At 48.7% G+C, this 26,151-nt stretch overlaps 1 protein-coding gene across 16 annotated transcripts in view; it reads right to left on the reverse strand.

Annotated features, from left to right (window-relative positions):
* PTPRF (protein tyrosine phosphatase receptor type F) overlaps window positions 1-26,151 on the reverse strand; it is a 395,978-nt gene that overhangs the window by 25,673 nt on the left and 344,154 nt on the right. For 11 of the 16 annotated variants that reach the window (XM_061345047.1, XM_061345050.1, XM_061345054.1 and 8 more), the window contains 8 exons: window positions 25,678-25,775; window positions 17,563-17,816; window positions 16,786-16,876; window positions 13,640-13,852; window positions 10,465-10,619; window positions 7,302-7,417; window positions 4,520-4,552; window positions 1,536-1,633 (listed from right to left, as the gene is read on the reverse strand). In XM_061345047.1, the coding sequence (XP_061201031.1) occupies window positions 1,536-1,633; window positions 4,520-4,552; window positions 7,302-7,417; window positions 10,465-10,619; window positions 13,640-13,852; window positions 16,786-16,876; window positions 17,563-17,816; window positions 25,678-25,775 (1,058 nt within the window). The remainder of the gene's footprint in view (window positions 1-1,535; window positions 1,634-4,519; window positions 4,553-7,301; window positions 7,418-10,464; window positions 10,620-13,639; window positions 13,853-16,785; window positions 16,877-17,562; window positions 17,817-25,677; window positions 25,776-26,151) is intronic. The other 5 variants (XM_061345058.1, XM_061345056.1, XM_061345055.1 and 2 more) reach the window with 1 other exon arrangement.

Genomic DNA, 26,151 nt, shown 5'->3' on the forward strand with positions numbered 1-26,151 from the left:
CAGCTCCCCTCTGGTCTAGAGAGCAGTATACAGAAGGATGGCAAAGCCCTCCACCTGGCATCCTGAAGCAAAAAGGGGCTCCAAGCCTCCTCAGATACATGCAGCATGCCCTTTGAACTAGCTGGAATTCATCCCTCACCTTCTCTCTCTTTCCTGGCATATATAATCCTACCTCGTGGGCAAGCGTTCTGATCTCATCTCATAAATCAGTGTAGGCACACTGCAGAAAGGGGAGGTCACAGGCACAGGCAGATAACAATTCGAACATAAGCGATAACACATGCAAAGGACACTTCCCAAATTTATTCCCTCTTCAGTACTAGTCGGGGTTTATTTACAAGTACCCTGCAGCTCAAGAGGGTCCTGCATGTAAACACAGAAAAATACAATCCTGCCATTGCTGCAGAGGAACTTTCTCTGGCTTCACGTTTTCAACCTGATCATCCTGCCCAGAGAGTGGTGAGAAAGGTAAGGCAGTCCCTGTGCAGTTCAGCCCCTTCCCCTCCAGGTGTGCAGCCCCTTGGCAAGCTGTCCTCTGGGCTAGGAAAGGTGCAGTGCAGGTTCACCAAACACCCAGTATGTGCCTCTCTGTGAGCAAAAGGAGCACTAGTGGCAGGTGAGGACAGTATCTATCCAGGGACTCCACCGGATATGGAGAAGGGCAGGAGGGTGATTCAGCAGCACAGGGGATTTTGCAGTTTAGGATTGCAAGGCACAGGCAAAGAGCTTCCTGCAGGGAGGAGTAATGGGACTGCTCCAGGGCAGTGGGACATGAGCACAGTTTCTGGTAGCAGAGATGCTGAATGGCACACACAATGTCAGCACAGTCCAGCAGTGTGCCAGGAGAGATTACATGAGGAAAGCAGGAATGAAAACCTGAATGTGTGTTTGTTGGCAGCAGAAGATGGCACAGAAAACAAAGCCTTGACTGCAGATGGAAACGAAGGGGTACAGGATGCTGTGGACTGACAGACCTACATGGAGACCAGCTCTCATGGAGCAAAAAGAAGCTTCGAGACTTTTCAGATACATGCAGCATATCCTTTGAACTAGCTAGAATTCATCTCTTACCTTCTCTCCCTTTCCTGGCATATATAAAACCCATGGCAAGGGGGCTGGAACTAGATGATCTTAAGGTCCTTTTCAACCCTAACTATTCTATGATTCTATATATAACCCTATATGCCAGTAAATACAGGCATATTTCCAAGTGACAGCCCAAGTGGGTAGACATGAGCTTTCATTCACTCCTAAGACTGTAACCATGGTGGGAGTGTGGTGGGTTGCTGTGCATTCAGGTGCAAGGCCTTTTCCCTGTGCAAGCAATGCTTTAACTGCTCAAGGCAAGTTCCCACCACTCTGGGGCTGGCAGGAGATGCTGGCAGGGGATGCTGGCAGGCTCCCAGGCCTGGCTTAGAGCCTGCTCAGGCGATGCCGGTGCAGAGGAGGCACAGCTCAGCTTTCAAGCCCTCTCTGCTGGGGGTCCTGGCCGGCATCACTCTGCCCCCACTGCCTGGCAACACTCTTATGCTCACCTCATATTCCTGGGAGAACTTCAGCCCGTCGTTGGCTTTCAGCCTGTCGATGTTGTCAGCGAGGTCCGTCACAGGGATGGGGGGGTGGTCACGCATGCCTGCAGGAGACACAAGGAGGAAGGAGGGAGAGGAAAACGGTTACGGCTCTGCACGGCCGAGGGATCCTTGACAACAGCATGTGCACAGCATACCCAAAAGGTGGGTGCAAGGCGGACATGTGTGACTATGTGAAGCGTTGGGTGGGATGGATGTGAAGTCGGCGAGATCACGCAGCATGCTGCACGCACTCTCAGAGCACACAGTTCAGTGAAACACAACAGAAAAGTGATGTGCAGGATGTGCATGACTGGGTGAGCATGCTCGGACAGTACAGCCACCGGGCACACAGAGCAGGCCACGCAGCAGCAGGGGCTTAGGCAAGCCCCTGGCAGGAACGGGCTCCCACATGGGCTGAAGTTGAACACACTGATTCTCTGGTGCTCTCACCACCAAGGGCTGAGGCTGATCCTCCCTAACAACAGTATCAGCCAAGAAGAAACTTGCCCAGACCTGCACTAAGGGAAACCTCCACGGTGCAGGTGCACAGCTTTTCAGGTAGGCAGATCCTGCCCCAGCCCCTGGGACCTAGAGAAAGATGGGAAGAGCCCCATGGAGGAATGGCTGCTCCCCTGGTCAGAGACTGCATAACTTTGCAAGACCTGAGGAGCAGCTCTTCATGAGGAGCAGCCTGCGTTCACATAACTCAGTGATTTTCAGTGGTGCTCCAGAGGCAAAGCCAGCTCCAGGGCCCAAAATCCAGCTCCACTGGGCTGTCTTGTGCAAGGCACCATGTGCTCTAGAGCAGCTTCTTGGGATGGTGCTGCAAACTGAGATGCAGCTTGAGCCATAGCAGAAGTCTTGCCCTGTCTAAAGCAGGGATGCACAGTATGGCTCATCCTGGGCACAGCCCAAGCCCTGATCAGGGGAGAGGCTTAGAGGAGGGGATCCCACAAGTCCTGCACAGGGAACAGGTACTGTGAGGGTGTGCATGTAGGACTGGGGGGAGTCATTCTGGAGCCTTGGGATTCAGGGCTCAACCATTACAACCTTCGTCTGAAGCTGAGATGTGAACTGGCAGGAATGTGGCTGTGAAACATCTCATCCAAAGCCTGGCTCATCCAACTCCCAAGGCTCATGTCTCCACCAGCTTCTCTGTGGGTTTCCCAGAAAGCCCACATGGGTAATAATGATTATTAATAGGCTGAAGCTGTTGATTCATACCCAGGGAGACAAACTGGAGCATGGCCAGCTGCTAAGGAGCCATAACATTGCCACAGATGGCAGTGATGGGCTGCTGAGGTGACGAAGCAGTCCTCAGGCTGGGTACGTGCATTTTACAGAGTGGTGACAAGTCACTAGGTGATAACATGGAAGTGTTACACCACAGCCACTGCACAGCAGGGCTCCTCACACCTCTGCCAAAAACATCTGATGTCACTGCATATAGGTAAGACCTGATCCAACACATGCTCGTCCCTCCATCACTTGACAGTGCAGAGCTATCCACCGATGAGACATGGGCAGAGAGAGAAGGAAATATCCCTCTTCTGCCTTATGAAAAGCTCTTCCTGCAAATGGTCCTCTGTTTGCCGCTCCACCCATCAGGATCCCCAGTGTGGTTGAGCAGGCACACAAAGATGATTCTCTGGTTTCTGCACAATACGTTTATTGGTGCCAGAGCTCTAGAGGCTGTAGCTCAGAAGAGCTGTTACTGATGAGCCATTGAATGAGAAGTGTGGGATCAAGGCAGAAGCGTGGGGCTGGATGAGGAAAGGGACTGAAACATAACCACAGTATGGGCTTAACCCTGTGTGGTTATGTATGAAGTATAGCAGAGCCATGGACCACAGCAGAGCTGCAAACACTCATCTCTGCTGAGAAGTACAAGGGGATCTCATCAAACTTCAGTTTTGCTGGCCAAAGGAATGTTGCAACAAAGCAGCACTGCAAGAGCAGATGGTGAGAAAGAGGTGGTTGGAATCCTGTTACGATGAACCTAAAACAACTGACACTGACAGTGTAGGGCAAGACAGAGATTTGTACACACTACCAAGACTTCTACATGCTCTTCCAATGACTAGGAAGAGAACAGTGAGGTGGCCACCAGGCTAGCAGGGCTCAGAGGTCTCACAATGCCTGCAGGGCTGTAGACTGCAAAGCCCTTGCCTTTGATCCTGAAGGAAGCATTTATCCTACATATTTATTCCATTCCCATGTGCATACACAGATGCCTTGTACATCAAGCAGGAGAGAGGACACACCTTTATGGTTGGTTGAGAGTCAACCTGAAGCTCACAAGATGAGATAAAGGGGCAGTTGCACCCAGAAACTGATACTACTCCATCCAACCTGCTAGAGCAGTCCCTCTGCTCTGTGCCTGGGACTCTGGTGCCAACACTGCCGAGCAGGCCAACTGCATGACAGTTCAAAGACTGGCATCCCTTGGCATCTGTTCTGTCCAACAGTACTGCACGGGTGACCCAGCCTAGGGAAGGCAGGTTGCCTGAGCTAGGAGGAGAGTGTGTTCAACCACTGGGCTGCAGAGCACCCTTCAATTTGTCTGTGAGGGGGTTTCAGCTGGCCACCCCATCCAGAATGGCTGAGGTTATCTGTCCCCATGTAGGGCCAGCTGCAGGCCTGGTGCCACAGCAGAGGGGGCAGGAGGCGTGGTAGCAGACAAACGGCTGCCACAGGAGCATCCCGGCAGCCCAGCACCCGGGGCCTTCCTTCTGCGCTGTGCTGTGGTGAGCTGCTGTAGTGCCGTGCAAAGAGTACCCGAGCTTGGCCCTGCACATCATGTCAAAAAGTGAAATCACTGCCATTCTAGAGTCTGCTGTGAGTGAGGGTGACCTTCATGACATTGAAACAAAAATTACAGAGACGAGAGAGAAAGGGAAAGAAAAAGCAAAAGGTGTCAAAAGATAAATACAGGAGTTAAAACTAACTTGAGACATTCGGGCAACTGGGGACACTGGCACCTGCAAAGAAAAGAAATGGGGCAAGAACAGAAATCCCATTAGCCTTTAGTCATCATCGCAGAGGTTCAGAAATGGAAAGACCAAGAGATGAAGATGCAAAGGGAAGCACCATCTACCACAGCGCCAGGAGCCTCCCTTCTGCACAGGACTGAGTGCTTGGCCCTGGGGCTGCTGTGCAGCTGGCCATTACACACGAGGCTTTTGGTTCTGGTCAGAGCCACCCTCTGATGCTGACAAACACGTGGAGCTGGAGATACTCACAGGGGAGTGAGCACAGAGGTATTCATTTGACACCAAGATCTACTTCATAGCACTGTCCACAGCCCCATGCCCACGGGTAACCAGCAAGGGCAGGTGGATGGCAGGTATAGGGGACATCTGTGCTGCTTGGTGGCCAGGGGGACTGCACTCAGGCCCAGCAACCTCCATTCAGTGTCCCTGAGCCTCCAGTTCACTTGCAGCTCATGAGCAGTGCAACTCAGGCTCATTTCATGGTGTACTGGGACACTACCCAGTCCCATATCCTCTCAGCAACTTGGCACAGTGGTATGTTAGTACAGGGAGGCCAGCGGTGGGGGAAATAACCCTTGTCTGAAGTAAAAACCACAAAAACGAGAAACTTTAATATTTAATAACAGTAGCCCCATTAATTATGCATTAAACAAGTTTTCCCTGCTCAGCATACTCCAACAGGGAGACCAACTACTGAAGTGTGCAGGGCCGGTGGACAGCACCTCTTGTCAACGCATCCACAATGCCTCAACCTCAAGCAGGTGACAGGGGCAACAGCATGGGTCCAGTGGGCTTTGTGGTTTTCACGCCTCCTCATTAATGAGAAGAAGCTCGTCAGGAGCTGAACAGTCACTTCTAGCTGCATGACACCCACTTCCACCCCACAGAGCCTCACAAGTGATGCAGGGGCATAAGGACAGTGCTGACACTTTGTGGGGGACCACTGGCTAGCAGCATCCCAGGGCGCTGCTGCTGTCTCAAGTGAACTGGGCGCTTTGGTTTCTTTTTGTCTCACCAGAGAGCTCTGCAAACTTACTAAATAAACCAGGCCTTGTCTTATCCTTAGGCAGGAAAACATAATTTCCTGGACAACTCTCCTTTCCTGAAGGCAGCTCTTGACCCTTCCTACAGCTTTAGCAAGCAATGCCCTTGTTGCAAACCTCCCAGTCTCAGTGGAGATGGGAGTAGGTGCAAGCTTGACCTGTCTTGCTTCTCTTGTTCAATGTAAACCATGAGCATACAGCAAAGCTGGCTCCTGTGTCCCTGCACAGTGGGGACATGTCACAGAGGCCTGTCCCCATGCACAGGTGTCCTGGAACAGCCCTGCTCAAGACCTTGCTCCTTCTCAAGAAGCTGCATGCTGTTGCTGTGTGTGACCCTCTCCCCTAGTGCTGCTCCCAGTGATCTGTCTGTTGAGATGTTCTTCCTCTAGTGCAGGGGCCTACCTTGCTCCCAACAGCATTTTCCTCCCATGCTGGAATACCATGCTGGTCTGCCAGGCTGTCACTGCATCCTACCCATGAGATCTGCCATTGGTCCTGCCTGGGAGATGCGTTAACTACGGATCTCTGACAGCTGCTTTGGCACAGAGGGTGATGTGCTGGTGAGGCCCACCCCAGGTCTGAGCCAGATCATTGTCAGTGGCAACAAGAAAGGCTCCTCTTACCATTCCTCCCAAACATGGCAGGTTTACATCAGGAAACGGTCCCTTTAAAACTCTCCTGTCAGATGAAAGCTCTTAGATGAATGAGCAGCAGGAGGAAAAGGAAAGTAGGTTACAGACCAGGAGGAGCTGCAAGTTAGAAGAGAGTTGTGTGTGCCTCATTTATTCCTGAACTGCTCCCTCCATCACAAAAGCCCAAGCACTCCCCCACCTCATCTAGGACTTGAACTCTCTGAAAGGCTCTGAATGAGTAAGGGTGAGTCTGTTTCTGATCACTACAATGACAGGTACTGTGCTTTTGGTGCCATCAGAGACATTCAAACACAAAGCAGCAGCACAAGACCCTTCTGCAGTGCAAAGTACAGTTGTCTCTGCTGGCTGGCAAACTACCTACACCACCATGCACCACAGGCCAGTGCAGGCATGACGAGATGCTCTGCAGCAAACACTTGCATGCAGAAAACAACAGCTTTTACTGAAATACCATCCTCTGTGCTGCAACCACTGTGACCAACAGCATTCCATCACTGGGCCACAGCACTGGCTGGGGAGCAATGCAGGCTGCAGGTAGCTCTTCTCTTCACCCTTAGCTCAGCAGAGCAGGAGTTGGCACACCAAAGATGCCAGGATGAAACTGCTGGAACACCCCGAGCAGTACAAAGGCTCTCTGTAAACTCCTGATCCCCTCCCCAACTCAGTCCCCATGGCCAGCAATGAATAAGTGGTGATCAGCACTGAATCCCAGCACAGCACCTGGGAGAAACAGAGGTGTGAGCTCTCCCAACTTTGCGTGGAGGCTCCTCCCGGCTCAGGACAACCACACTGAGCTCTGTGCAATGTCTGACACACATCACACAATAGGCTGTCCCTATCCAGGTTCCCTAGCCCTTTGCTCCTGCAGTGACAGGGCCAGAGAGAAGCATTTGGAAACCAGAGAGGGAACACTGGGATATCCTTGGTCTAAGCTCCCTCTGTGCCACTGTGACTGAGAAGGTACAGAGCTGCTGTGGTGGTAGAATTGCAACTCCTCATCTGGCATGGGGAACTGGAGGAGGGGGCTTGGCTGCTCCTTACCTGGAGTCTGGTAGTTGAGCCGCCTCATCTCAACCGGGTCAGAGGAGTGGGCCAAGAGCGAGTCCTTCAGGCCAATGGAGTGCTCATCCTTGGAAGAGGGGGAATGTGCCCTTTTTCTATGGACAGAGGAAGACAGAGACAAGTAGGTGAGCTCTGGAAGAGACCAGCATGAACCACCTGGGAAGGAGACTGAGTCCCTGTGTTCCAGACACCCAGCTCCATCCCAGGCTCACATGGGCTCTTGGCAAGTCACATCTTCTGTGCCTCCAATTTTCCGTCTGTGAAACAGGAAGGATTATATGTAAGCAATGGCAGAAGTTTGATTAGTGAGGCACTTGGAAATGTCATATTCTGCAAAATATTTATTAGAGAAAGAGGAGATAGATGTTAAGATGTTGTCTCCTCTTACTCTCTAAAGGAACTATTTCCTGTAGTGGAAGGATATAATAATTTTTTTTTTCCCCAAGTATCAGAAATATTTAAATATAGAATGCTGTAATATAATAGTGTAAAGGCTCTTCAGGGTGTGTTTTATTGGGCCATTAATACATGTCTTGAATGGTTGAAGGCACCCAAGGCGTGTATTAATGGAACAATAAAATACACTGTTGTCTCTTCATGCTGTATTTATGCCTAGAGCAATGCCACCACCTCAGGCTCTTGCTGGAATTCACAGTCAAAGCAGGGACAGATCCAATCAAAAAGTGGACAAGTGAATATTAAAGAAAATCTAAGACTGCAAGAAGAGTTGCTAGTGATTCTTTAAGTCCATTTCTTGGTATGTATTACAAAGACAGTGGATATACCCATGCAGCAGAGAGGGGTGTTGGGCAGGAGCAGGACTACAGTACTATTCTGAGTCTGTGCTGACCCTGACATTTTGCCAACATGCTGAGCATGCATCAAAACACAGAGACTTTGTCTTTTGGCTACAGCCCCAAAATAGATTTTGCGTGATGGTGAACCCCTCTGCTGACCTGCTGTTTTCTGGATAGAGGGAGCTGCATCAGTGCTACTCTGCACGAATACTAGCACATTCACCATCCTGCAGATCACTACAGTCAGTCTCTGCTTTACAATCCCTTGTGAGGCCCTTCAAAGCACCCTGAAGGGTTGCCGGGTTCTGCACAGAGGCAGATGCATCTCCGGATGGTGGAGACCCTGAGCCATGCATGGTCAGAACTGTTCCATCTGCAGCCTGTGGCTGTATCAAATACTGGAGCTGTTCAATGGGGAGAACCAGCCTGTGAGCCTTACACTGCTCCAAGTCATCTCAACATCTCTGAAGCCTTCTAGCTGCCTGGATTGAGACAAAAGAGCTGAGACTGAGAGCACTGATAGAAAGAACAGAAAATTCATGACAAACAAATAAAGCACTGTTTCTCCTATCAGAAACACAGCAGGATGTGCCATGTGCTACGGTGTTCCAGTCCCTGAGCCCTTGAGCAAAGTGGCCCAGCTTTTATGGGGAATGGGCACAGCACATAATTCATGTTTGTGTCTTTCATTAGTTGTCTAGTCAGGGCAACTGCTAAAACAAACCTTCAGATCCCAAGCTATCCATTGCTACTCAGCTACAATTCATACCCATTGTAGAGCTGACACTGTGAATACGCTGCACAGATAACTCTGGGGAAAAATGCTTCCAAAGACAAGATGGACAGCAAAAACCTGTAGGATAACAGCATCACTCTGAACATGTGGGTGGTGCTGGAGTCGGGTATGCTGTTGATGCATGAGCCATGAGGCTGTAGGGGCATGAATGCCAGGTCTGAGCACAGTGGATTGGTACTTCCTATTGCTCTATCCACACCAGACTCTAGGACAAAATAAAGCTAAGCCTTGCTGTCTAAGCAGCCCAGGTACAGAAATCCCCCCTGGGGCCATCTTACCTCCTTAAGGACCAGCAAACACCTCTTACAATGGCTTGGTATTCCCTCAAAGCTTCCTCACTACAGAGTGCAAGAATGCACCTGCATTCTTGACAGAACAGCTCTCAGTCTGAAGTGACTGAGAAAACAAAGAAATGCCTATAACTGCTTGTGTTGTAGTTTTTTTGATTTTTAATTTAATTGCAAAAACAATCTGGGAAGTATTTATGTTGGAACTGTCTCCCGAAGAGCTGTGAGAGGCTGGCAATTGCTAGGAGGCTGATACCTTTGAGGAAACAAAGTCTTTGTAAACCCCCAGGGCTGGCATGCTCCATGCTCCCAAAAACAAAGATGCCCCTCAGTAGCTTCAGGCTTATTTTTCAAAAAAGAAATAGATTTGAAATTTTAGCAAAACAAGAAGATAAAAAGGATTCATACCTTTCTTGCTTACTAGATCCAGGGAAGAGCAGAAACAGAAGAAAGGAGATGATCACTCACACAGAAAGGCACTGGCTGCACATGCACAGCAGAGCTCCATTTAATCAGACAACAAAGCCAGCCCTCCTCCCCGAGCTACAGATACATATGTAAATAGAGAGTCCAGGAGGAGCAGAACCTCGGAGCTGAGCTGATAGAGAATGACCTACTGTAATTGAACAGGCTACCCGAACACGTGCAAACGCAACCTGTGCCTCCTTGGGAGGACTAACAATCATCTCACACTACAGTTACAGCTCTAGCAGGACTGCTCTGCTCTGCAAAAGCAGGTGGTTGCTTCAGCTGTGAGCACAGTGTGGATGGTGCTGATCCAGTAGCCAGGACTGAGAGGCCTCAAAAAGAGAGCTCCTACTCTGGTTTCAGCCTGTCACATCCATGCTCTGTTCTCACTGCCAAGGTCATGTTCCTCAGTCAAGATTCACAGTAGTGGGGGTGCCTGCCAGACATCAAGCAGGCGATTTCCACAGAAAACCAGTACTAGAGAAGTCCCCAAGGCTGCAAATGCAAGCTGTGAGACCAGAGAGTAGCCAGCAGATTGGCTATATGGACACAGCTGCCCTCCTCTGTCCCACAGCTCACATGTTTCCAGAATCCACAACAGCTCAGTGTCTTGGGGCTCATATTAATTACTTTCTGCATGCCTAGCCCTTCTGCTGTGCCAGATAGAGACCTTCTTCCTCTCTGTGACCACCAAGGACTGTCTATCACAGCACCACATATCTGAAGGAAGGAGGGTCTTCCAAGAGCTGTCACCTGTAGTGCTCAGGTAGGACTCATGTAGGACTTGATCTCACCTTTTGAAGAGGAGTATGGCAATGACAATGATGATGATTAATATCACAGCCAGGACAGGTCCCATCACCCACAGCATCTCCGGTTCATCCTGCTGCTTTGCTGAAGCCACTTCCATCACAATCTCATCTGAGTAGGGGCTGGCTGCGTATCTCTTCTGAACAGCACCGGCAGGAGAGGGAGAGAAAAGCAAGCATTCATTATGCTAAAGCAACAGCTACATCCCTGAAATGCAGAGGTTTTCCCTTGCCTCTGGCCAGCAGGGAATGGTCATGCTTCTCAAACTCCAGCAGCACACCTGGATCCTCCCTCCCTTAGCATCAGGAAGAGGTCATGCTGTGGAAACAGTCTCCTCCTGGTGCAAAACAGTGCCAGTAACTTCCTGGCTGGCAGACCTGGCCTCCAGGTGCCAAACTGGAGCAGCCCAGCTAAGAGTCACTTGCCAGCCCTGGATTCTCTTGGAGCCAAATCACAGGCTTTTGAATCCTAACCAATTGCACAGTGGGGCTGGCTGATGATTCCTAAGTGTTTTATAATACCTGCTGTGCTGATATCACCACAACTCTCCAGGACAGGGCTATATTAGGAAAACCCCTGCTGGGCTGTGTGGTTTTCTTAAAGGAACAAAATAACAGGAACATTTTCTACCTGATGTCTCAGCCCTGATAAACGCACCTTGGAAAGGAGCTCATGTTTACAGGCTCCTTTCCAGAGACTTCTGCAACCCAAAGTGACAGCTTTCTAGCCCCACCAGCAAGATGGGATTAGCAGAGACCCAAACCCATCCTGCAGAAAAATGACACTGCACCTGGCTTGTTCTGCTGCTGTTGCTAAGGATTATGGAACTGTGCTGTCCCTTCACAGCTCAGCCTCACTGGGTCAGAAGGGTTAAGTGCTGCAAAAAGTAATCCTTTCTCCCTGTCAAAGGGCTAGAGCTGCAGTAGTTCAGTGCCTGTGGCTTTTGAGCAGCACCCGCTGCCTGGCATCAGGGAGCTAGAAAAGCTCTGCTCCTGCCATAGAAAGTTTCAGTCACTGAAGAGGTGCCCAAGGATCTATAAATCTGCTTTAAGGTCGAAGTTTAAACAAGCACTTCATGTCTGGGTGCATCTGAGAAGAAGGAAAAATCAAGCATGCTGGTGTCACACAAATGCACATCTTGATCTCCTCTCACAGGTGCTCTTGATTCCAGCCAGCCTGGTTTCAAACATGCATAGAGTACAGAAAATGCTCTTATCTGTGACATCCTTCTGGCAGCACACTCAAGTGCAGCATCCGTGCTGCTCTCCTCATATTTATCAGCGGTCAGAGATGCCACTGGCTGGAGGGGTGGTTCCTGCTTTGTCTGTGAAACCTTTCAGCCCTTTTTCAGTGATCCTGAAATAGCTACTGGGTCCTCGTTCAGCTCTGTTCCTAAAGGCAATCTCCTTGGGATCATTGCAACCCATCAGCCTGATCCTGCACCCCTTGTCTACTTCAAACAATGGGGCAAGGAGTCAGCAACAGCTCTATCTGAGCATAGCAGACAAAGATGCTACATAGGTAGTAAGAGGATGGGGCAGAAGGCCTGGGGCTTCCCTAGATGTATGGGCAAGTGGCTACTCCATGAGGAAGGCACAAAGGCTTTGCCTATGACTACCCAGAAAGATCGAACTGCACTAGGTAGGGGGAGGGAGCATGCTGATCTATGCAGCAAAGTAACACGTGTCCATCTCCAAAGCTTTGTGCAAGGGACAAAGATTCATATTTTTTGAAGACATGCTTTGGAGATGTCTCCTTCCAAGAGAAAACAGAAGCAGAAGAGATCAGAAAGACAGTTATCTCAGTGGCATTTCCAAAGGCTGACTGCAAGGTGCATGTGCCCCTGCTCTCCAGAGATGCTGTTTCAACCACACTCCCCTTTGCCTTTGAAGAATGGCAATGTTACACTTGCCTGCTGACACCAGAGCAAGCGATTTAAGAGGAGCTGAGTGGGGGAGATAGTGCACAGCCTCAGACAGAGTGCCTTATGTTTCACATGAAAACAGATATGGTACAGTGGGGGATGCAGAAGGGTGGTCTCTAGGAGAGGGGGTGTAATAACTCTGCTGGTGGGTGCTTCACTGAAGGGCTGTGGCAGATCAATACTAGGGGAATGATGATGATGACAGTCTGGGATCAGCTAGTTAAGGTCATCTCTTCTTGACAGGGACTGCCAGGATAGCACATCCTAAAGCTGTTGCCTTATCTTACTGCTAATTTCTGACTCTCCTCTTACCAGCGTGCACATCTTGCCACAAGAACACGTGAGCTGGATGAGTAATGAAGAACTTGACCAGCCCTAATGAGCCATTACAAGCAAACAAGGTTGAAGAAGGAAGCCGCAGCTGGAAGCTGACCAAAGGATTCTGTGCATCTCTATTATTGTAATTATTTACACACTGGCCGCTGCCACAAATTCCACCACCACTCCTGTCCTTCATGTTTACAGCTGGACACATCTTGTTGTGCTACTGCCTGTTTATTCCATCAGCTACTGCCTTCCCCCTCACATGCCTAGGCCCCATGTGCTTGGCAGCATGCTGCTGACAAAGGCAGAGCCCATTTGCCTCTAGCAAGGAGACACAGGAGCAAGAATCCCTGTGCAGCAGGCAACTGTGCCGCTTTGCCCTGCTGACAACCCACTGTGATGGGATCATGTTTGCTTCTCCAGATGTCAGCTGGAAGTGACATTCTGGCCAGAGAAGAGCCTGTGAAGGCAGGTTAGCAGGGGAAGCGTCCTGTTCATTGCAGAGCCTCAGCAGCCACTGCAGGCCAGGATTCTAAGGGGCTGTTTGCCACAGTCATCTACTTGAACTAAAGCAGAATGAGAACCTACCCCATCCCAATCCTGTGTCAAGCACTGCTCTGGGCACAGCCCACCAAGCCACAACTGAGCTTGTGCAGAGCACGTTTGTTGACAATGCCCTCCACTCTCATCTGTTATGTCAAACGTACATGCCATTTCCCTCCAACAACACCATCTATCAAGTCAACTCCCATGGCCACCTCAGCTTGTTGAGGCCAGCTACGCAGGCTCACCCTCCTCTCTTATGAGAAAACTCCATCACCCTGGCTTGCAGTAATTGTTCACCCTGCCTGCACTGAGCCCACCCCAGCTCTGCCAGGAAAGGCAGTGCTCCCCCAGCAGAAAGTCCTTACCGTGTCCCCATCCTCCAGTGAGGCCAGCACAAAACAGCGATAGCTCAGGTCTTGAGACAGGGGCTTGTTGTAGAAACCTTTGTAGTTCTTCTCGTCCCCCAGGGTGAAGGTCTCAGGCAGCACATCCACTTGAGCAGCAATGTAGGGCTTGAGTCTGTCTGCTTGGCGCCGCTGGCGCCTGCTCTGATTCCCTTGGCTTATGGCCTCCAGCAACTGGGGACAAAGAAGGTCCATCACTATCATTTTGCCCAACATGATGCCACCTTACACTGTTACCTCAGGACTCAGCAGGGTGGAAGGGAAGGGAGATGATACCAGGTTTGATTTGTACGTAGTGCTACAAAAAACCCCAGAGATGTGTTACACATTTAGGCATTGCTGTAGCACCTGTCTGCAGACACTCACTGCAAGGACCTCCACCAGAATCTAAGCTTTGGAAAAGTCCTGAGCCCTGGGATGCCAACACAATGAAAGTTAGGGCTGAGACAGCCTGGCTGTGCCTGTCAGCCTGAGTTAATTTATCTCAACGGGCTGTGAGGGAACTGGACCATGTTCTGTGTCCCAAATATTGGTCTGGACAGCAACTCACACTTTATGCATAGGGATGTACATCAGCGGACACTGATGTATAGGGAAAAAGTGACATTTGCTGTGTCCTTCCGTTCTGTCAGTGCCTTGGTGTTTCACCTGCTGCTGGGTAGCAGATAGAAACTTCATGTAAATCACACAGAACAGTAACAGATTTCATGGGATGCTCAGAGTAAAAATGGCAAATTTCATAGTGAGCCACAAATTCACGAAAAAGGATATAAACACACAAAAATTCAATTACACTGCTAAGAAAGACTCTCAGATGTTTAAAGATGTTTTTCTAATGAATAAAACCAAGTATCAGGCTTGGAACAGAAATTCTAATTTAAAATGAAGAAGGAGGCATGAAATACATTTCACACACAAATGTATCAGTGCAGCATTGTCAGAGTAGACAGCGAACATCAGTGAGGCTGGAGACAGTGATGTGAACACAAAGCCATGCTGCTGAGCTGAGCTCACTCTGAGGAGGAAAAGAAGGGTAATGCATCCCCCATTCTTTCCCCATGACAGTCCATCCTTGCCTTCTTATGAATACTCATGTTGGACCAATTTAGAAAAGCTAAAGCTTATTGCAGTATCACCAAAAAATAGGAAGGAAAAGAAAAAAAAGGGAAAAGGAAAAGGGGATGAAGAAATCTGTTTCACAAATAGCCTTGTCACCATAGGGGGGAAAAGGCAGGAACATAGCCTTTGGATGGTAGAGTTTGCTCCCTGCGCACATCTCTTGTATCTTGGCTGAAATTACAGCTGAGCTCTTTGGAGCAGAAAGCATAGCTGTATGTGCATGAAACCATAGGGTTGCAGTTGTGGTTAAGGTTGTTAGATGCTACCGCCACTGACATATATAACATACACCAAAAAAACTGCATCAAAAGAACACCAGGCTTGCAAAGTTCAGATCCTGCTAAATTAGAAAATTAATATTGCCTGTGCAAAATTAATTCAGCCTTACACGTGTGCACTGTGTTACGATCTGTGACTGCATGGTCACACACCCTTCCCTGTAACTCTCCAGCTTTGTTAAATACACAGGACAGGCAGTGCTTAATCAAAGAGCAGCTATTCCATGTTTTGTTTTCTTCTTTGTATTGTGCAGCCCGAGGCATTGTTTATTGCTTACTATTCAAATCCAGCTCTGAAGACAAAATTAATAATTTCCTCATGGGCTTTTCTATGGTGCTGATCGCTGGAATATTACAAGTGCTTCACAAACATTAACGATCTTATCTTTCAAACACCCATATGAGGTGAGATGAAAGCGATTATCCTAATTTTACAGACGGAGAACAGAGACACAGGGACATTAATGTAAAAAATGTCCAGTAATTTTGAATGTCAAATTGAAAAGACGTTGGCTTGTTTTCTTTTTAAAGAAAACTTAGCATTTTTTCTGTAGCATTGACTGTATCCAGCGGGGCTCCTGTTGACTTTCTCTGCGGCTGGGGATGCTTACGCTTTGTAAATGAGGCTCCAGGATCTCAAACAGGGCACTCTAAAATACTAGAACGTACAAGACAGTGGCTGCTAATGAAAATTTTGTTTTAAATCATTTGCCCAGGGCTGAGTGAAACAGAAATTGAAACCAGTTCTCTTGATAGCTTTCAACCACCTAAAGCTCACAACGAAGCCGTCCTTTCTAATCCTAGTCTTCTAGTTCTTATGATGTTTTCCAGCTTCTGCAATGAAATGATTCAGGAGGCCTGCAGATGATGGTTCTCCATTACACAAGATCCCCCAACACGCTGTGAGCTAGGACCCCATGGAAAAGACTGTGCAATCATGTAATTAAAGATTAATGATAAGCAAGGGCTGACTTACAGTTTCTAATGCTTTGTAATTTCTGAGTACTTCGAGTTTGCAACTTTGTTTTCAGAATGGCCCTTCTCTGCGTGATTTCTTGGAATTTTTCCTTATTACTTTGGGGTAGGGAGTGCATGCAGGAAAGAGCAAGTCCACAATCCCCTTGTGTGGGACTATCCTGCCACCCACATCTGCTGATGTTGGCAGACTGCCGCACAGAATAAGCTGCTTCTTTGGGTGAATGGGCTGGTGAATGCTGAGAGCCTTTAACAAGCAAGCACGAAGGGGCCTTTGCAGGTTTTCTTAGATAATAGAGTTAACTCTTCACCCAAACTGCAGGCTTAGGTCCAATCCAGAGAGAAAGAAGCCTGATGACAGAATCACTTAATAAACTGAAAATAACACTTTGTTCTTCTAGTCTGTTCTCAAAATCAGCATGGTTGCTTCAGCTAAAAAAGGCTGCAAAGAGTGTACATACTGAGACAGGATCTGTCCTGAGCAGAGCTCTGAGACACTCAGATGTGATCTGCTCATTGGGCACATTCTGGGAGGTGTCTCCTCTCTTGCTTGACTCCAGCCTCCTTCCTACACACTGTCACCAGCCAAGAAAGGCTGAGTGCACTGCGCATCCCACCTCTAACATACAGCCTGGATCTCTGTCGCTGCACCTGTGCTATTGCCAGGAGGCCTGGGCAAAATGTCCTGGGCTACCTGGGAGCCACTTCCATCACAGCCACTCTACAGTCTCCTACCTGGTCCAGCTCCATCTCATCAGGTGTTCGCCACCGAGCAGTTGGGCTGCTGGTGCTCTGATCTGCTGGCACAACCACGATGTAGTACCACCTGGGAAGGAAAGAAACCATAAGCACTGGACCCTAAGTCATCTGTCTGGCAGGTAGCCAAGCAATGTGCCATATGCCTCCCAGGGACAACCTGTTCCTTTCCCTGCCCTGGGTTCAGTAAGGAAGAGGCTGGTTTTCCAGCTGCACCAGAGAAGAGAATACTCCCGTTAGCACTCATTAGGTTAATGAAGATCTACAGGCTGTGCTCCAGAGGGTGGTGTAGGAGCTGTGAGAAGGACATTTATATAATCGGATTGTAGCAAGAATCCTGGGGGAATTGTGCTTCAGCACAAGGATACCACAGTAACGAATGAGACTTCCACAAACTCGCTTTTTTAATCTCCTTGAGGCTTTAGGCATTATTTATTTAAAGGATGTTATACAGCATCAGAGAAAGTCCCTCCTGATCCTCAACTGTGTTTTTGCTGGTAGCATCTGGAGTGTACCCACCAGGGTGAGGGCAAACTGTCAGAGAATTGTCTTAATTTTATTGCACACAAATATTTGCTCAGGAAGAGCCAGCAGCATGATCCCCTGTTATGAGTAAATGCCTGGCTCTGTACCACAGCCTGCTCGGAAATTCAATCCTAGGTTACAAAATCCAGAGGCTGGCAGAGGTCTGCTCTGCCTTGTTTCCCCCATCTCTAGCCCCCCACCCTGCCTTCAATGCCCAGGCACAGCACCTACCTAACCGGCACAGTGGTCTGGACTTTGGGAAGGGCGAGTGTGAATTTTCCTTCCTGTATGTACTTGTTTGTGGCGATGGGTTTGCTTTGCAAGACGTCAGGAGCGGTGCGGATTGAGACGAGATGCTGGAGCCCTCCAGCACTGCTCCCACGGTTCATTAGCACAAAAGAATAGTCTGTGTCTGGCTGGAGGTCACTTATGAGTTTCTTCATCGAGTGGCCATCCACCTCCACACTCTGGCTATTGTACAGAATCTGAAAAGGGAAAAAGACATGCTCATGCAGCCGACAGCTGCTGATGAAAACTCACACTCCAAATAGCAGCGTTAAAGATGACAATTTGGCTCTGGGCTCATCCTCAAGTGGTTCAACCACTTTACGCTTCATAAACAGCCATAAATCTTTAGTTAAAGAAGAGCAACCCCCAGCAGAGGGTCGAGCTGTCCCCCATGTGCCTTATAGTGATGGAGCAGAGAGGGGGTCATCTCGGCAAAGCCTGGGTGGCTGGTGCCAATGGTGGGGCTGGTGGTGCCACATGCACTGCTTTTCATTGTCGGTTTGGGGGACGAAGCCAGATGGCTGTGCTTTGCCCTCGTGTGGAGATGGGTGGGTCTTTATTTCTTGTCTCACGAGGCTACAACACACAATATGCTTTTGGTGTAAAATCCCATCTGCTTTAAATTGGTTTCACTCCTGTGTCTCCCAGCTCATGCCTCATAGAATAGTTAACGCAGACCATCCGCCTCCCAGCATGACTGGGGGTTACATGCCTCACCAATGATCCAACAAATCCTATGCAGAGCTATAACAGGGCTCTGCAGGTGTGACATCCTGTTGTTGCCATGACAACAGATGCTGCAGCCGTGGGCAAGAGGTTGGAGCTGCTTTCCCCTGCCATGCTTGCGGTAGTGCAGGGCAGAGCAGGACTGCTGGTGGCATGGGCAGTGGGCAACCCCCATGCACAGCTTCCTGCCTTGGGCCCACTGGCCCCTCAGCTAACAGCATTTTCTCAGTCACCTGCTGCAGATAAGCAGGACCCCCATCTCCTGTCAGGCACAGCAGCCATGGGCGCTGCTGTATTAACTGCACCAAATGTCCCTCGTCTGCTGTGAGAACCTCAGTCCTGATCCTACTGGAACAACTCCTGCACCCCAAAAACGACTGCCTCTGGAAAGCCAGAAACTCTAACAGTTCCTGTAGACAAAGACAAATGGGGTGTAGAGAACCAGAGAGACCAGAGGTTGTGCCCCAGCTATGATAAAGCAGCATGTTTCCTTCCACTGGGCAACTGTCCAGCTGGTTTTGGATAGCAGTGGAGAGACACAGCATGCCAAAAACTGGCAGACCTGTAGCATGTTAAACCAGGGCAGCTATTACGTGTTACAGGCAGAGACCACACCATAAAACGTGCTCCTTCCAACAGCAGCCTTGGAGAGAGCAGACAGCTCTGTGGAAGAAAAATTACTTGAAGTAAAACGGATTTTTCAGCAGCTGAGCCCACCATTCAGGCTGATGCAGGCAGCAAGGGAGGGACCAAACTCTCCTTCCAAGTCACCTTTTTAGCAGGTGGCAGAATGTTGCCGGCTCGCTGGCACAAGGGGAGCTCATTAGCACAGCTCTAGTATTTTGTGGTGAAGCAGGGAGAAAGGTGGCCCTGCAAAGAGGTCTGAAGGACAGTGGACCGCAAGAACCAGGCTAGGCTTGGAATTTGCAGCTCAGCTTTGTGTTACTCTAACAGTACACAGCATACTTCAACCCTTTTTTAGGTCACTTTGCACGGAGGTCAGGATAGGAAAAGAGCCCCGGCTTTTTTTTTGCTGCTGAGAAGAGACTCCCAACACATAAAAGAGCCCCAGTGAGGAGCCAGCAATGGAGAAGAGAAGCAACCAATCTCATTTGTTGACATGCTTCAATCTTCAGGGATGAACTATAAAAACAAATACCAAGTACTAAAATAACACAGGTTTGCATGGGCACATCCCCTGCATTGGCTGCCCCGTGCTCAGGACGAGGTAGGATGGCCAGAGGCAATTGTTCTCTGCTGCAACTCCTCTTAAGATATTTTCTCCTGGGTTATAATCCCATTCTCCAAAGACATGTACACCAGACTGGTGTTAAAGTGAGTGAAAAAAAGAATAAAGTATAATGAAAAAATGCTTCTTACAGCACTAAATATTGGATACTTAGCTGTCAGGTTTCACCCTGCTCTGACACAGAAGCAGGAACAACAAAGACAGAATTGCTAGACCTCAAGTCATCTCAGCAGCTTTACTGTCTGTTCCAGCACCACCCCTTGCAGGTCCAGACATTCCAGATGACAGCTAATCAGAGGTGTCCTGGGGGAACATGGAACCTCCCTTCATGTGCTCCAACAAAGACTTGAACAAAACCAAGCTTCCAACATTAAGAGCTATGCCGGAAGGATGCAAAGCCCACAAAGAGTTCCACTGCCTCTCAGATGAGATCTCTCATCATGAATCCTCTAATAAGCTGCTTCTGTGTGTGCTCTACGGAAGGTGCTCACCTGCACATGAGCCATCTCTGTGGGACATAGCTGTTCTCCTGGAGTGAGAGGAGGAAGAAGAGATCATTAGGTACTTCAGAGTTTCTCTGCTTGCTCTGCGCTGGAATTGACTGGGACACAGTCTCCAATTCAGTCCTGACATTAGATGATGATGACTCCTGCTACAAGCTCAGGAGTGTTGCACCCCAACTGGAAGGAAGTGCAGCAGGAGGGCCAGGAGACCTCCTTGGATGGGTAAGGAGCTGCTGAGGAAAATTCTAATGAAAAAAGAGTCTTACAGGAAGTGGAAGCAAGGACAGGCGGCCTGGGAAGAGTACTGGGATATTGTCGAGGAAGCTAGGGACCAGGTTAGGAAAGCTAAGGCCCAGTTACAATTAAACTTGGCTAGGGATATTAAGGATAACAGGAAGGGATTCTACAGGTACATAGCAAATAAAAAACAGACTGGGAGAACGAAGGTCCCCTCAGGAAGCTCTCGGGTGAACTGGCTACACAGGATTTGGAGAAGGCTGAGGTTCTGAATGACTTCTTTGCCTCGGTCTTCACTGGCAAAGGCTCTGACTGCACCACCCAAGTCTTGGAAGGCAGACGCAGGGACTGTGAGAATGAAGACCTTGGGCCCACTGTAGGAGAGGATCTGGTTTGAGACCATCTTAAAAATCTGAATATGCACAAGTCCATGGGACCTGATGAAATCCATCCGCGGGTCCTGAAGGAGCTGGCGAATGAAGTTGCTAAGCTGCTGGCCATCATATTTGAAAGATCATGGCAGTCAGGTGAAGTTTCCGACGACTGGAAAGAGGGAAATATATCCCCCATTTTCAAGAAGGGGAAAATGGATGATCTGGGGAATTACAGACCAGTCAGTCTCACCTCTGTGCCTGGCAAAATCTTGGAGCAGATTCTCCTGGAAGGCATGATAAGGCACATGAAAAACAACAAGGTGCTTGGTGACAGCCAGCATGGCTTCACTAAGGGGAAATCCTGCCTGATCGATTTGGTGGCTTTTTATGATGGGGCTACAGAACTGATGGACAGCGGTAGAGCAGTTGATGTCATCTACCTGGACTTGTGTAAAGCGTTTGACACTGTCCCACACGACATCCTTGTCTCTAAATTAAGAGACATCAATTTGATGGATGGACCACTCGGTGGATAAAGAACTGGCTGGATGGCCGCACACACAGAGTTGTGGTCAATGGCTCAATGTCCGCCTGGAGACCAGTAACGAGTGGTGTCCCTCAGGGATCAGTGTTGGGACCGGTCTTGTTCAACATCTTTGTCGCTGACATGGACAGTGGGATTGAGTGCACCCTCTCAGCAAGTTTGCCGATGACACCAAGCTGTGTGGTTCGGTTGATACGCTGGAGGGAAGGAATGCCATCCAGAGGGACCCTGACACGCTTGTGAGGTGGGCTGATGCCAACCTCATGAAGTTTAACCATGCCAAGTGCAAGGTCCTACACCTGGGTCAGAGCAATCCCAGACACAGGTACAGGCTGGGCAGAGAAGAGATTCAGAGCAGCCCTGCAGAGAAGGACTTGGGGGTGCTGGTCGATGAGAAAATGAACATGAGCCGGCTTCAGTGTGCGCTCGCAGCCCAGAAAGCAACCGTATCCTTGGGCTGCATCAAAAAGAGCGTGACCAGCAGGTCCAAGGAGGTGATCCTGCCCCTTTACTCTGCTCTCGTGAGACCTCACTTGGAGTATTGTGTGCAGTTCTGGTGTCCTCAACATAAAAAGGACATGGAACTGTTGGAACAAGTCCAGAGGAGGGCCATGAGAATGATCAGGGGACTGGAGCACCTCCCATATGAAGATAGGCTGAGAAAGTTGGGGCTGTTCAGCCTGGAGAAGAGAAGGCTGCATGGAGACCTCATAGCAGCCTTCCAGTATCTGAAGGGGGCATATAGGGATGCTGGGGATGGACTCTTCATTGGGGACTGCAGTGATAGGACAAGGGGTAATGGGTTAAAACTTAAACTGGGGAAGTTTAGATTGGATATAAGGAAGAAATTTTTCCTGTTAGGGTGGTGAGGCACTGGAATAGGTTGCCCGAGGAGGCTGTGAATGCTCCATCCCTGGCAGTGTTCAAGGCCACGTTGCACGAGGCCTTGGGTGATATGGTTTAGAGCGAGGTGTCCCTGCCCCTGGGAGGGGGGTTGGAACTTGAAGATCTTAAGGTCCTTTCCAACCCTAACTATTCTATGATTCTATGATTTAGTGCCATGAACAAAGACAGTGAAATTGGCATTTGCAATGCTTTCCTGAAGCATGCTCCACCATCCCCCCTTTTCACAGTTCCTGCAACAGTTCTACGCTCCTTTACCTGCCATAACACATTGTCTTCCCCAGTCTTATGCACCATTAGTTATGGCCTCTACACAAACCTTACGATAGCATAAGGGCTCAGAAACAGTCATTCGTGTGCAGCTGAAGATGCCTGGGAGCTCAAGCAGGAATGCTATTTAGAGGTTGCATCATGGCCCACTGGTAACTACTTAAGTCAGCAGCAAATTTGGCCCAAGGGCTCTGAACTGCCAAACATTGCTGACTAGCCCATGGATTGCTGTAAAATGTCATTTGTGCTGCTCTTACCCACAGGAGAACAACGGCAAAGCTAGGTGGGTCCAAATGTCACTCCTGAAAGTCTGTTGCTTGATTTCAAGACAGAAAAGAATGCATTAAACTAAAAGATTAAAAGACACATAGTGTGCAACACTGGAAAAGATAATGACTTGATGGAGAAGTAGACAAAGCTGCTTTTTTTGTGGGCAGGAGTTAATTACTACATTCCATGGGATACACTGTGAGAAAGCACTACCCAGCATCCTCAGGGATTATTTTCAAACCTGTATCATAATGATTTTCAGAAGCTGCTGTTCCTTCTCCCCATTTGCAGAATACCTTGTGCTGCTCCCTTTAACCAATATATTCCCTGTCCTTCTCTTAAGTTGAAGAATGTATCTCAGGAAAGTTCAGTTTCCCCAAGGAGAAGGTTGCATCTATCTTGTACTTTCCATGAAAGCTCCAGAACAGTTTTTGCAAGCACACTGGAATAGAAAAGGAATAGTGCCCCTCTTCCACCACAACTGCTGGGCAACATTTCACAAGGAATTTGTCTCCTGGACCAGAAGAAGCTGTGTAAATTCCCCAAAGACAACTCAAGCCTTCCTTATTGATTTGGTGGCAATGAAAATTTGTAAGGTCTCAGTTCATCCTCTATTAAAAAAAAGCTCCAGTCCTGCCTGTGCCTCACTATTCATTGTCAGAACAATATCTACTTTAATTAAATCTGTTAAAGTAGAATATGACACCCTTTGGGACATAGATTTAGCATGAGACTGTTTATCAAGTGTAGATAATACTAATTGTTCCCATGGAGATTTATCTGCTATGCTAGTTACAGTATTAGGCTCTGGCCTCAGCACCCCATGTTCCTGAATTAGAGAAGAGAGGTGAGCCTTGTTTATAAAAAGACAACATCCTGAAGGTTAAGGATTTCTTTAGAGCAGCACAATCAATGACCTGGAGCTGACCCCCTTAGCTCCTGGCCTTGACTCATGTGTGTCTGCAAGCCTGGGAATATTAATAGAAAGAAGACACTATTAAGAGAAATATCCTTATAATACTCTTGCTTGCATGATTGCTCTTCAGTTAGCAAGTAGCTAAAGCCATCTGCTCCTGTGTCACCTGAGGGTTAACCCGCAGCAGGGGCAGACCCTGAGTCACAGTCTGCTGCAAGACAAGGCATCAGAATTACATCCTTGGCTCCTGGCTACCTCCAACCACTCCACAATCCTTATATGGTGGTAATGCTCCAAAGGTCACACTGTCCCTTTCTAGCACAGGGCTGTCAGATAGAGACATGGGCTTTGTGCCACAGGAATGAGGCAAGATGAAGCAGAGTGCAAAGTAACCAGGCTCTGGGAAGTTACTTGCGGCCAGATATCTGAGCAGTGATCCTAATGCACTCTGTGCCTGGGAAAGCTTTGAATACCATGAGGTCTTCACAAAAGCCTTGTCTGCTTCAGCTAACATGCATGTTAACAAGTGCCTGCTATTGATCATGGTAATTCAGCTTCAGGATTTAAACAAGGAGAGCTAGTAACAAAGAAGGGAAGGCGCTCACACACTTTGATGTTGATGTAGTTAAAGACCTTCCCCTCATTCCCCTGGCCATGGATCCCCCACAACTCCTGCAGGCATTGCATTTGCTCTTCAGGCACAGCATGGCAGGGTGCATGTGCAAGGAGGGAAGTCATGCTGATCCCACCCCTGTCCACCTTTGCAGGTAGCTGCTGAGACTGGGTGGAAAATTATCTTTGGTGATGAGACACATTGGTTTTGTTTCTCAAGGGAGAGAAGCTGAGATCTGCAGAAATTTCCACCACACTCTAGTTTTCCTCCCACCTCAGTGTTATACACTGGGGAGCTGACTAAAGAAGCAAGACATCAGGTCGTAAGTGCTGTCTGCAGCCTGGTGGATGACAACTACATCCAGAACCGTGCTGGAGAAAAGAGAGCAGCAGCCATTCCTGCAGTTCCCTCTGCACTGACACATCTTGTGCTGCTCACACCTCCAACACCTTCTGGAAGGGTGATGATGCTTCTCTCCTTCATTTCCTTAGGTTATGCATCTGCCGCACTGCTCTGAAGTAACTCATAAAGGCAATCTGGATGTTTGAGACAGTACATTTTGCAGGAAGAGTCACTCTAAAGTTTAACTCTCTGGCTGGTTTTCAGACCACCTTCTTCTGGTGATCTCTTGCAACTGAATCACCTTCATGATTTTTTGTGCTTTTACTCTGAACCGGGCATCAGGACAAGCTTGTGTAACCACTGTTTGAGGAGCTACAATGGCCAGTGTGACTGGTAGGTCCCAGCTGAGTGATTACCAGGCAAAGAGATACTTGACAAAGCTGATGATGGAGTGAAGCACTGACTGGGGTTGTGTAAACAACCACTGCAAATGCCCATGAGAAAAGCATCAGGGATTTGGGGTGCTGGACCAGTTTCCATTTCCCTCCAAAAAGGCAAGTAATTCAGGGCACTTTTAAGGGAGGAGTGGGTATTTAGCAGAAGTTACTATGGTCAAGATGGGTTCCTAACTGGATGCTAAGAAGCCAGAAACACATATTATGACCACTGAGACAACCCCATTCTCTGCCCAGTGCATGCCTTCACTGCTTGGTATTGCCAGTGTGTGCATCAGCCAACATTACTCACTCCTGCTTTGTTACCATGAGCCAAGTGCTTATTGGCTATTCCACAACTGATCAAAACAGAAGAAATCAACAGAACTACATCACCTTCTGGCTCAAGAAAAGTGAGAGGAAGGACAGCAAGCAGCAACGTGCTCTACTGTGTGCCATGGTTCATGCACAGGTGCTCAAAAGCAAGAGCAGCTACCTAACTTCAGCTTGCAGATCAGAGCCCCACAGGACTCCAGGCCAGTGAGCAATATGACCCTGCTCTGCTCATCTCTTGTCTAATGGCCTGGAAACATCATGTGGCAGGTCAGGATGCTGCTTTCCGCTGTCCTGCTCACTGCCACAGGTGGAGCTCCCTGTTCTCTGCATCCCACTCTTACCTTAAAAGGCACTGCAGATTTATAGGAGTCAGGCACTTCCCAGCTCAGCAACACAGATGTTTTCATGACGGCATTGACGCGGAAGTTCTTAGCAAACACTGAAATGAAAAACAAGAGTTTTGAGCACTGTAAGACCAAGTCAGGAGGGAGCCAGGCACCATCTGGGTTCCAAGTCTCTCTTTATCTATCTCAGCATCAGAGGTCAAACAGTTCAGCTACAGAAGAGAAGTGAGACGAGGAGAAAAGAGCAGCTGCCTTTTTACCAAGTCTCCAGTGGAGTTTTGCTTTTTTACTATAATTTCCAGCATCACAGAAAGGAAGTCATAGGCTTAACTGTAGTGTTCCTCTCTCCCCCCCCCACTCACACTCTCTTGGCCCTTTGCCGTGATCAAAGAACAGTGGTGCTCAGGTACTGGATCTGCAGATCATCCTACCCAGCTGCCTGCTCCAGTTCAAGCAGGAGCCCTTCATGTA

Source organism: Neopsephotus bourkii, unplaced genomic scaffold, assembly GCF_033783945.1.
Source record: "Neopsephotus bourkii isolate Nb327-2 ecotype Australia unplaced genomic scaffold, CSIRO-AGI_Nbou_v1 NB_234, whole genome shotgun sequence".
NCBI classification, from domain to species: Eukaryota; Metazoa; Chordata; class Aves; order Psittaciformes; family Psittacidae; genus Neopsephotus; species Neopsephotus bourkii.